This window comes from Crinia signifera, chromosome 4 (assembly GCF_055691185.1).
Source record: "Crinia signifera chromosome 4, ASM5569118v1, whole genome shotgun sequence".
NCBI lineage: Eukaryota > Metazoa > Chordata > Amphibia > Anura > Myobatrachidae > Crinia > Crinia signifera.
This window is the reverse complement of record NC_139220.1, coordinates 15,502,696-15,515,936: the sequence shown is the minus strand read 5'-3', so window position 1 is coordinate 15,515,936 and position 13,241 is coordinate 15,502,696. Positions and strand designations below refer to the sequence as shown.

Genomic DNA, 13,241 nt, shown 5'->3' with positions numbered 1-13,241 from the left:
TGATTTCTCAACAATCAAAACAACGGCCACCACTGACGGGCAGTCAAAATACCGACACATTCAAAATGCCAACATATTACGCCGACATGGTGAAAATGCATACCCGGTAAACTAACACCCCAGCGCCCATGCCAGGGGCTTTATTACTGGGGCAAGTGTCCGGCAACGCATAAGAGTGTCAAACTTAAAATAAACGACAGCTCGCGCTGGGACTAAGCAACCTACTTCCTGTGCTGGTGGCACACATAACGGTACAACCCTGGTGTAATAGGTATTCCATTAAAAGGTCTAGTGTTTAGATCAACACCAAAAAGTTGACTTGCAATAGGTCGACATTGACAAATGGTCAACAAAAACAAAAGGTCTTTATGGAAAAAGTCGACACAAGCAAAAATGCCGACATCAAAAAGTCAACGTGCGTTTTTCAAGTTTTCCCCCCCATTTTTTTGGACTTCTTCATACTGTAACATCCACGTGGACTTCGATTGAGAACGGCAAAGTTACACAGTTTGGGGGTCTATGTCATCAGGTGTCGACATTGACACAAACCACTTAAAAAACTCATGTGAACATTTTTATGTGTTGATATTTTTCATGTCGACCATGTGCATGTTGACACATAGTCGACATGGTGTCCACTGTCGATCTAGACACTGTAGATCTTTCCATCGACACCCAGTATAATGTGTTAACCCTTTCCTGAAAATTCTTTAAACCCAGAATGTTCAGGGTACTCTGGAGTTTTTGGGGAGCCACGGACGAAGATGGGCGAGACAGAAAATGCAGTGACCCTTATCTCAGGGAGACTTGTCACCTGTCTCTGGGCCTAATGATAAGAAATGTCTTCATAATACAGTAAGTGTCTGGGGTTTATTTACTAAGATCGGAGATGGCTGTGTACTTCTTCTAGAACAGGCATGTCCAAACTGTGGGCCTCCAGCTGTTGTAAAACTACAAGTCCCATCATGCCTTGCCACAGTTTTTCTATTAGGGAATGCTAAAACTATGGCAAGGCATGCTGGGATGTGTAGTTTCACAACAGCTGGAGGGCCATAGTTTGACCATGCCTGTTTTAGAAGATAATAGAATGTGATTAGTTGCCCATAGCAACAACCCATCTTATACCCCTTTCACACTGCAGCTCTTAAATGGTAAATTGCCGTTTTTTTAGCCTTTTTAAACGGGTGGAGCTGCAGTGTGGAAGCGCAAGGGTGCTTTAACCATTTAACAAATACCGGTATTTGTTAAACGGTTAAAAAGCAGGGTCCTACCCATTTCAGAACCGTTTTTTTGGCAGTGTGAACGGCTCTATTTCTATGGCTTGAAACGTGTTCCTTGGGGTTAAACGGGTTGTATGTGTGAATGGTATTAAATGCTTTTTAAAACGTTTTTTTACCTGCAATGTGAAAGGTAAGGCTCAGACCCGTTTTAACGTCCCGTTTAAGAATACCGGGTCTTTACCTGTTTCTGCAGTGTGAAAGCAGCAAGTAAATAAACCCCTCTGTCTCACCTCCGGGGAGGGGAAGATGTAAGAGTTGGACGGTGCGCTGTAATCTTCCTTACGGCCCATTTAGTTTTCCGAGATTCCGATTTTATGGCTTAATGTTTACAGCTTACAAAATTGGAAATGATTTTAGATTTGCTTAAGAGCTCCGTGAAGGTTTGGAAATGGCCGCCTCATCTTCGGTGACAGTTATTACCAGGGGCTGGTGGCTGATATCACTGGAGTAGGGAGCCGCTAATCTAAGTCACCAGAGAGTGACAGATTAGCGAGTGCTACAGAAATCATTCGATGGTTGGCGACCATCGAATGATTTCATGCCGCCACGCAAGACTGCGAATGGATGTTTATGCAAAACATCATTATGCAGTGTTGCGGGGCAAATCGTTGAGGAGCTGGGGGGGGGGGGGGCGTTCGCACACCCGGCGGGCGACGTGACAAGTCTAACAAAGCAGCAGACTACCGCTCCTTTGCGAGACAACCAGAATCAGGGCCTATGTTTCATGTGTCAACCTTCAGTGGTTGACCTAATACAGTCGACCCTTTGACCCATACCCGCCGTTAGTGTCGCTGTTGATGGGAGGCTGCGTCCAATGACACAGCTCGGATCGGTGCTGCAGCCACTCCATCCACATCTGAATCAGCCCAGTTTGCGGCTCTTGTTGGCACAATTGTCCTGTTTATTTACAAAGTGGGCGGGGGGGGGGAACAACCAACGTTATCGAGCGCAGAACCTGAAAGCGGTAAAAAAAAAAAAGAAATGTTAAGCTGCTGTTTTGAGGGATAAGACAAATGCTGACTGATACAGAGACAGCCGCGGGCGCGTCATGCAAACATTACCAGATCTTTTTACCAGTACAACGAAGAATTGTTTGTTTTCCTTTTGCGTCGGGAGAGTAAACACTGTGCCGTTCGCGTCAGCGGGAGTCTGATAAATGATAATAATATTAGTAAATACATCTTTAAAGTTCAGAGGTCACTGCCGCCCCCTGTGCATCCGCTGAGGACTTTCTTTGCATACCAGGTGCATAAGATCAGTATAAACAGCCAGAGAGCTGAGCTGCTGCTATGTCTATCACCTCGGGCGGAAACAAAATAAACTTACAAAATGAGAATCCCCGAAAGACTGAATAAACCACACAGGCAAAGCGGTAAACAAACGTCTAGACAGGAATCCGCTCCTAAGGATTCAGCTCAGAATCTGTCACCTCCATCCTGAACCCCCCCCCCCCCTCTTCCTTACCACCGGCTGTACCCAGCTGCCAATCAGACCTTGTTCCCCCAGCGATAGAGTTCTGCAATTTTTAAGGATCAATGGGCGGGTCTGTAAGGTCAGAGGTCATGTCACACATTTTGCATGACGGCTGGAGGACGCGTCAGGAGAACTCATCTCTGAAGGTTTCCGGCATGAGACTGTACAGGTGCCTACAGCAAGTGGCGACTTTGGTGAGCGAATAGCGACAAAGGATACACCACCAGCTGATCAGCTCATATCTGTAGTTTTTCGAACACAGCCTGTTTCATGACAGTTAGGAGCTGATGGTGATGGCTGGTGGTTTATCACTCTCCATTTTATCACTTTTCAAGCTTAGTACATCTGGCCCATGATATGTCACAAAAGAAAAAGACAAGGGGGGGGAGGGGCGATAAAGGGAAAAGAGGGGGAGAATGTTTAGGCATCCACTGGAGATTGTGCAATATAATTTAAACTTTCCTATCGCACAACTATATCAAAGTGATGGATCAAAGACAGATCAAGCAATCAATGGCCTATGCTTATCGGATTCCTTGGATTCGCACCAGTAAAACCAGGTGGAGATAAACTCTGAGTTAAAAATCCACGGCAGCCATTAAAATTTCCAACATTGACATATATTAATCTAAGCAAGTTATCCACTCTTTAACAGGACGCCATTTTATGTGTATCACCGCCTTGGTGGCGCTGGTCATATGTCTTTAGAGTGATTTTATTTGTATTTGGAGATAGGCCAGGGAATAATATGAACGATCCAAAATTCTGGATTCACAGGGACCCCTTCACCTACAATATCCTTTGTAAGTTGAATCATTTGGGTCCAGAACGGGGGTTAAAGATGGGCATGACCGCCAAATGTGCGCAGGTGTTCCCGCGCCCTTAGCACAATGCCAGTAAACATTAGGAAGTCCAGGGAACATTTTACTTAAAACACTAGGACATCTAGTGGAAACCTACACTTGCCGATACCGGTTCTGAAGTGACCTACAGTGAGGGGGCATCAGGGTGGGGAACGATGGCCGTGTTGCCGCTGCAGCATGGCTGTTGATATTTTTTTAAATTTTTTTTTTTAGAAAAACCCTTAACCCTTTCAGGGCTAAGTGAATTTGTCAAAATAGGTATGAAAATTGCCAAGCAAACATTTGTATTCGTCATAATGATGTAATGTTACCTTATATAGGAAATATAATCTTTTTTTACACAAAATTTTTTATTTGAATGTATATAACAAATGTGAGCAACGCCGGCGTTTTTAGCGGATATTTTGAACGTCTCTCACGGAGATGTTGGAACTCAAAGGGTTAATAATAATAATACATCGGATTCTATTCCGTAAAAGTGTCGAAATGCGGAAATGGAACGAACATAAACATTTTACTAGTGATAAAATAACATAACCCATGATTAAAAAAACTTTTGATTAGAAGTTTACCTCCATATATTATGTATACACAAATCAGCATTTTGCAGTGCAGCAGTCCCGTACAATCATCTGGACCAGTGAATACCTTTATCTACATGTAAATAGCGCTCCCTATTTTTGCGTTAGGGGAAATATTTAATTTGAGAGATACAAAACCTGAGCCATTAATCGGCTTAATATTGAAATCAGTAATTAAACTTCCCATGAACTAAGAAAACCTTAGAAACCTTAAATGATATTAATCATCTCCGGCTCCTTGCGGAGTGCGACGGAGAGGACAGCGCTCAGTGCGTCTGGGTTGCCAGATTTAAATTCCGTATTAAATGCTAGCGACCCAGGGGGGGGGACGGGACGCGGGAGAGAGTGTTTGTTTATTGGAGATCAGCTCATTAGAAAGGTGGATTATGGCAGTGCAAATTTGCCAGAGGAAAGCAAAGATAAAAAGAGACAGGGGAGGAAGAGGGGGGGGGCTCCTCCATACTGTACACAATCCACGCTACCCACCATAAAGGCTAATTGCAAATTCCTTAATAACAAGTGCTGCAGAATTCGGTGTGTCATCTTGCTCAGGGATAAAAGTGATGCTGTGTACTGATTAAAATATTGTTCTGAGAAAATTGGGCGCTTTAATTTGTTCTTTTTTTTTTTAACATGAAAACTAAATCAGAATAATATAATTATTCAATGAACCTTACCAAGAGCTGCTATCTTCTTCAGATAAACATCTAATCTGCTTTCTCAGTCTATAAAGCACCCACCAAACACTTCATGAAAGCAAACTGGAACCTCTTGGAGAATTGTCATATTTATCACCATTGGCCGGGACACTACGAAGGTCGACAATGGACCATCAGAAGTCCATTAAAAGTCGACAAGGAATTACACATGTAATAGGTTTACAATGTAATAGGCGTACACATGTAATAGGTTTACAATGCAGTGGCCTTACAATAGCCCCGCAGACCCCCGGTGGCGGGGAGGCGCTGAGAAAGTGTGGGCGCCGTGGGGTCTGTTGGGCTATTGTTACCTGCTGCCGTCTGCCAGGACCTGCCACTGCAGCCTGCCGGGACCTGCCACTGCCGCATCTGTCTGCGGTCCCGTCCCTCCTGGCTCCTGCTGCTAATGTAAAGTGACACACACAAAATGGCTGCCCCCATACGGCGGCGGCCTCCTCTAGCATCCTTAAAAAATGGTCTGCTGTATGCAGCCATTTTGTGAGTGTAACTTTTCATTAGCAGCAGGAGCCAGGAAAGCTGGGAAGGGACCGCAGACAAGATCGGTGGCAGACGCGGCATAATTGCGGAGGGGTAAGGTGGCGGGGGGGTTAACTACTTGGGGGAGGGGGGCACAGCCAACATTTTTGGCTGGGGGGGAGCAAATGTGATAGTTACGCCACAGCGACAATGGGAAGGTCAATAGTCAAAAGATCAAAATGAGTTTTTCACGTTATTTTTTTTGAGACGACTAGTGCCAAGCGGCGATATTTTATACTCTACCATCCTCTAAGGCTCAAAAAATCTTCGTTTAAAACCTTGACACTTAAAACATCAGCAAGTTCAAAACATCGGCAATCAATATGCAGGCAATCAAAATATCGACAGGGAAATAAATTACACACAGTCATAAGTTAGGCCATCAATATTTAGACAGTCCGAAATATCGACACGGTCATTCATGTAGGTCATATTCGAAATCCAGAATATAGATTTAAAAAACTTAGACATTTGAAATATACAGATAGAAGAGAGGAGTAATCCTTAGCGGGGTACTCCTCCGATGTGAAAGTAAAATGTATTTGCTAACTATAAATGGGGAAGTAGCGCTATTATATTATAATTAGTATTTGCACACCATTGCCAAATAAAGCTACAACACTAATTACAAATGCAACAATGTTTGCGGCAAATGCAAGTAAAGAAACATAGAAAAAAAAAACAAAGAAAATTGATTATACTTAATATTTAAGAAGCGTGAGGTGAAATATAAGTGAGAATAAAAGAAATAGCATAAAAACTCATGTAAAAAGGTCACTGAGGCGATGTTAATATCTAGAAATATATAGCCATAATGGTATCAGTAACTGAGGTACCCATTAGTAATCTGTGGAAGATCGGAGATCAAAATTGTGCACCTTAGTAATATCAGCAGAACTTCAGAGCATGTTTACTAATGTAAGGAGGCATCTGCTTTCCTCTGTCGTACTATTGCATTGGACAGAGGATGAGAGCTCCAAGTTAGTGCTACGGATAGAGATTGCCCCGAGTTACCTGCTGCAAAGCAGTGCCTGGTAGTATCACAGAGGACCAGCTGATGAGAGGACAGCTGTGGTACAATATCTGGGTAAAATCTTCTGCCTTCTCCATCAGACTAGGGTTAATTATTGATCATTGGAAACCATCGATCATCAGTGGTATGGCGGCCATAGAATAATCATCCATTATGGCAAATACCAATGGTCATTCTGGATCCATTATATATTTGAATAAAATTGGCTGATAATCACTACAGACTTTAAAAGATAGATTGCCTCGCATCATTTCTTAAACAAATCTAAAAAAAAAAAGAATGTTCGATCATTGTGGAAAAGTTATCACATATTTTAAGCCACATTCATTCCTATTTACAATCATCTGAGAAAGCATCATGTGTGTGTATCATCGATGTATTGTTCATCGATGCAAACCCAAGCATGATCTTGTATCTGATCATCTATGAAAGTAATCATATTGGCTTAAAAAATATGCAATGTCTTTTCCACAACGGTTGATGTTCATCGATCCCTAATGTTTTTATAAAGTGCTGTGTAGGACAATCGATTAATAAAGTTTGCAGCGTTTATCAGCTTTCTTATATTTTTATATCGATAATCAATTCAGATCAGCCATCGTTATTTGTTATAAGAAATGTTAATCATCAATGTTTATCAGCTTATCGGTATAGCTTTGACTATTAACAATGGCCAGCCTTGTGTTGTTGAGTACCTACTCCTGCCGATGTAATGTCTATATTATGAAGGTCGGCATTTTGACTTGGTGACATTTTGACCTAAACGACCTTTGGATTGTTACCGTTTGATCATGTCAGCTTTTTGACTGTCTACATCTTCTGTTTTAATATCGACTTTTTGACCATGTGGACATTTTAACTGTAGGGGGGATGAGGGAGTTCAATACTGAATTACGAAATCCCGTCACAGTATCTCGACAGCTGGAATTCATTGTTCGAGTGTTGGAATGTTCATGGATCGGCAAAAAGGCTGCGGATTCGACAATCGTCGGACGTTTCCGACAATACAGACAACTTTATAGGAAGGTGGGTCTGTAGCAGGCGAGTCCCGGCCGGTATTGAATACTGAACTGCTGATATTTCCACTGTCGGAAATCTCAGCAGAAATTAAATATCCCCCATAGTCCATGTTGGCCTTTTGACGTCAACTTTTTGATGTAGATGTTTTTACTGTCTATGTTCTGGTTTTCTAAGTTATGGCTACATACCGGTTCTGCTTGCAGTTTGGCCTGCACTAGAGGGTCACTGTTTTTGTCTCTGTCCCGTAATCTCTTTTTGACTCCTCCCATTGTTGCTCCAGCTCATAGCCTAGAGGCAGGGGTAGGACTTAAAATCACTGTGGACGTCTTGAACTGATACCATCTAGTAATCAAGGCTATAATGCATATGGTGAATAATTACTTAGCAATTCCAAATGATGTTATTACTATACTCTGTATATCACTGTTATGCCATTATGTCTGTCCAACAACTAATAGGGCCCCTATATCTGTGATTAATTGTGTCAATTCCTCGTTTTACCGATGACTAGTCATCGGCAATTTCTAACATGCTGAAAATCCTTGATTTGCAGATTCCAACTAAAAAATTATCGTTATCGGTGAGTCCGGGATTTTTAACATCTTGGATTTTGCCGACCCTTTGACAAATCCGCTGAATGGCAGTACGGGGTATCGGCCCAAAAATGTGTTGCCACCATAAGCTGTCGCAGCTTTGTAGCAAAGTTTTTCATTTCCCCCTTTTATCTACTTCAATTTCTTTCTTTTTTTTTCTACAAAGCACAAAGTAACAGCTAAGAACATCCAACTCCTCTGTCCAATCAATCTTACGGCAGAGTTGGTTTTACGGTGGAAATAAATTGACATTCGCAGGGATAGGACCCAAGCCAAGGTTTTCAACAATTCATTCTATTAATCATCAAGCCAATAAGACAGTTTAACACAAAGCAAGCACTATTGTCCATCTTGCGGAGATGGCAAGACCTAACGCAACACTGACTCTACGGAACACAATCGCCGTCGTAGCAAGGTCACCGGTAAAGTCATCTGAGCACTACACCAGCAAGAAACCAGAGGTACTTACGAAGAGCGTGCCATTCATCTTGCCGGATGGTCTTGGTGATATTGTACGTGAGGTTCTTGGGGATGGTGGCTGAGGAGTAGTGATACTTGATAAACGAACACCGCTCAATCTCCCCTGGAGGAAAAAAAAATGGCTCCTTTTAGTTAACAGATTGCACAGTATAATACTCTTTTTGCACATTAGGGTATCAAACCTAGAATTGATTGGTTGCCACAGGCAACTCACCCACTTTATCTATCTCACCATAAGTGGTAAAATCAAATGACCAATACTTAGTTGTAAAATCATCCACTCAGGGAGGTTTTGATTTCTTTAGAGTTTTAAAAGTAAATATTGGGAAAGTGATAAAGTGGAAGGTTATAACGCAGCAGCCAATAAACTTCTAACTGTAATTTTCAAACACAGTTTATTGGCTGCTGCATTATGACCTTCCACTTTATCACTTCAACAGGCTTAATACATCTGCCCCTTTGTTATTTAATACATTTTAATGACATACATAGCAATCAAGGGGAGATGTATCAAGACTTGGGGCCGGATGTAATGACGCCTATGTTCGGTGGCTTAGCGGGATGCCGGCCGAACTCTGATATTCTTTTAAAAGGGCAATTGCTTACAAGGCAAAACCATGCATTGTCAGTGACTTGCGCATATCTCCAGGAAAATGGAGTCGGCAACATTGTCCTGAGATTTCGCTATAGCACAAGAATAATCAAAATGGCTGCCGGTACCATTTCCCCAGACATTTCTTCCACAGCAGTCGTGAGGTAAATATATTCACTAGTTGCATGCTGCATCCATTATAGTTACTCCAAAGGGGCCATGAGTACACAAATGGCAACACTACGACCCTAGAAAAATGATAGACAAAATCTGATTGGTTGTTATGGGCAACATCACCTCTTTAGTAAATTTACCTCATAAGACACCAGCTCAGGAAGGCTGGAATTTGCAGAGAGAGAATTCACATAAAAACACTGCGCACATTTATTATTTACAGCCCAATACAGGGGCAGATGCTATTGACTTTGATGCATCGTGAACACACACAATGTATGGATTATCTATGTTTCGTCAGGTGTTTTTCTTGCAGCAAGCAGTTTTGGTGTATTGCTATTGATCAGCACCGTGTACAACGCCGGGAGGACGGTACAAAGCGCTGAGCAGGGTAAATAATGTCATCACACAGTACAGTGTCTTTGTACAGGTCAGGATGCGGCACCTGTTCTGCATCTACTGACCCTGCCAATAAGTTGTATCAGGGCAGGTGACGTGACACCTCTCCCGTATACAACCAGGGGACTGTCACTGTGTCACCTACACTAATAGATCCTATCAGGCTGTCACATTCCATTTACAAAGATCCTAAATTTGCATTTAAATTTGCAGTCAGCCATTACTGCATCAGAGAGATGTGTAATACAGATCCAAACGGCCTGTACTACAGACCACACCCCCTACCCCCAAACAGCCTGTACTACAGACCACACCCCCTACCCCCAAACAGCCTGTACTACAGACCACACCCCCTACCCCCAAACGGCCTGTACTACGGACCTCACCCCTACCCCCAAACGGCCTGTACTGCGAACCTCATCCCCTACCCCCCAAACGGCCTGTACTGTGAACCTCACCCCCTACCTCCCCAAACGGCATGTACTGCGGACCTCACCCCCAAACGGCATGTACTGCGGACCTCACCCCCTACCCCCAAACGGCCTGTACTGCGAACCTCACCCCTACCCCCAAACGGCCTGTACTGCAGATCTCACCCCTACCCCCAAACGGCCTGTACTGCGAACCTCACCCCTACCCCCAAACGGCCTGTACTGCGAACCTCACCCCTACCCCCAAACGACCAGTACTGCGGACCTCACCCCCTACCTCCCCAAACGACCTGTACTGCGAATCTCACCTCTACCCCCAATCGACCTGTACTGCAAATCTCACCCCTACCCCCCAAACAGCCTGTACTGCGAACCTCACCCCCTACCCCCAAACGGCCTGTACTGCAAATCTCACCCCCTACCCCCAAAAGGCCTGTACTGCGAACCTCACCCCTAACCCCAAACGGCCTGTACTGCAAATCTCACCACCTGCTCTCTCTATAATTATAAATTTTTCTGCAGATTCTGCATCCTCTAAGTCCTGAGTGTTTTGTGTATCCCTGGCTCCTTGCACCCCATTATCTTCTCTGTACCCCTGTCTTATAGCACCCCACTACTTTGTGTTCACATGGTTCTCTGCACCCCATTATGTTCTGTACCTGTGGTTTCCTGCACCCCATTATCTTCTGCACCCCTGGCTCCCAGAACCCCATTATCGTCTGTATCCCTGGTCATGTGACATCAGCTCGAGCCCAATCAGACTGTTTCTATCGCAGCCGCCGAGTCAGTCCTGGGCTACGCACACACTGGGAATCATTACATGGTGAGCGGCTGTTATCTGGGAGTGACAGGTAATACACAGGCGTGGCCAGGTGTGTGAGGGAAGTCATGTGACATCAGCTCCGCCTCGATCAGCTTGATTCTATCACAGCCGCTGAGTAAGTCCTGGGCTACGCACAGACTGCACACACTGGGGAATCATTACATGGTGAGTGGCTGTTATTTGAGAGTGTCGGGGAATACGCAGGCGTGGCCAGGTATATGAGGGGAAGTCATGTGACGTCAGCTCCGCCCCCGATCGGCCTGATTCTATCACAGCCGCTGAGTAAGTCCTGGGCTACACACACACTGCACACACTGGGACAATCATTACATGGTGAGCAGCTGTTATCTGGGAGTGTCAGGTAATACGCAGGCGTGGCCAGGTGTGTGAGGGGAAGTCATGTGACATCAGCTCCGCCCCCAATCAGCCTGATTCTATCGCAGCTGCTGAGTCCTGGGCTACACACAGACTGCACACGGTGGAGAAATCAATGTGAGTGATTTTGCAGGCGTGTTGTGCTGTGACACACTAATGTACTATAAACACCATTACAGCTTCCACATCAGACCTATATATACTTAATTTGACACTGAACAAGGTCTAGGTGGTTATTGCTGGTGATAAATATCTCTTGCTGTAATGTACAACTCTCCGCTGACAGAATTAGCTGCCATTAATGAGGCGGCTGAGAAGCTCAGATTCCCATAGACGGCCATTCCATGACCCCCTATCCTCTATCATCTCTCCGCATAATTAGGGGTAAATCTGTCCCAGGATGGTAGCACTGGATGTGGTTCATCCAATCTGTTATGTAAATTACGGCCCTGGTGAGGCCCAGACAGTAACGTTCGTACAGGCTCATAGATAAGCGGAAAGCTGTGGTCATGTGACGGTGGTGCCGGTTTTGGTGTCATGCACCTACGCTTGGACTACCATGTTCATTTATACTGGCAAACTCATGGTATGACGCATCATCATATCTGTGACATCAGAGGAAGAACAGGACGGAGCTAGGAAGTGGGAATTCATTACTAAGAGAGGGATTAAATTTTTCTTTTGATCCCATCAAATACTTTATTAATGGAACCAGTAGCAACATTATACGTGACTGCTAGTTGCTCATGTTTATTATTAAGCCTACTGATTATGAATGACTGAAATACTCAATACTTAATAAAATGCTGCAGATTATGTCTGCGCTATATAAGTAACCTTTAATATTGAATATTTTGGTTTATTATGAGTCCACAATAGACCATGAGACTTCTATAATCTGGGCCATATTGATGATCGGCGTTTGGGTCAAAATACCGATGCCGCACCCAGAAGGAGGGAATCCCGACAGGGGTCAGGTAAGTATACTTATACTGATAGTCCCAAATGGGCTTTGGACGAATTTCCGTTAGTGTACTGTATTTCATCATCAGGGGCGGATGTACTAAACCTTGGAGACATAAAATAGAGAGAGATAAACTATTAACCACCTCATAACTGTAATTTATCAAACACGGCCTGCAACATGACAGTTAGGAGCTGATTGGAGTTTACCTCTCTCTGCTTTATCACTCTCCAAGGCTTATTACACCACGCCCTTAGTGTGAACAGCATGACCCAGGTCCTGATTACCCTGGCCAGGCCTAAAAGTTGGGGATTGGCACGCACAGTGGTGGTAAGAGCGTCCACTGGCTAGCGGAAGACCCAGGTAAATGGAAGACCACCATATGTGCAATGGGTTTTGCAGGTGACACCCGATTGGAGCCGGATTGATAGACCCCGGGATTGGAGCCACACATTTCCCAGCTCTTATGTGTGCAAAGGGTTTTGAAGAACATATGTATCAAAGCTTGGAGAGATAAAGTATCATCCAACAGTTCCTACAGATATAGCCACGCTCAGCTTTGCCGCGATGCATATCTGGGGGCACAGGGGTGCTTGCAAATGAGTCGCAAGTGCCATTCATTCCTATGGAGCGATTGGCAAGTTCAGCCCAGAGTGCCAGGCAGCATGGTGCGTCTGCCCGTAGACATTGGGGCAACAACTTTATCTCTCTACTTAATCTCTTTCCAAGATTTGATACATATGCCCCTTAGGCATGATGATGATGAGTGAGTGCTGGGAACATGGGAACATTTTATTGGAGACTTGATTCATTTTGCCCCGAGCAGGTGACTGCTGTTGGAAAATGAATGGTAAATCCACGAGGTAACCATTGTGTGATGGTTAATGGTGAAATTAGCCAATTATAATCCGATGGAAACCAGTTC

General features: G+C 44.1%; 1 protein-coding gene across 1 annotated transcript in view; it reads right to left on the bottom strand.

Moving 5' to 3' along the window:
* Positions 1-13,241, bottom strand: part of TMEM178B (transmembrane protein 178B) — a 291,738-nt gene that overhangs the window by 151,713 nt on the left and 126,784 nt on the right. Inside the window, exon 3 of the mRNA XM_083181197.1 lies at positions 8,548-8,661. Within this exon, the coding sequence (XP_083037323.1) occupies positions 8,548-8,661 (114 nt within the window). The remainder of the gene's footprint in view (positions 1-8,547; positions 8,662-13,241) is intronic.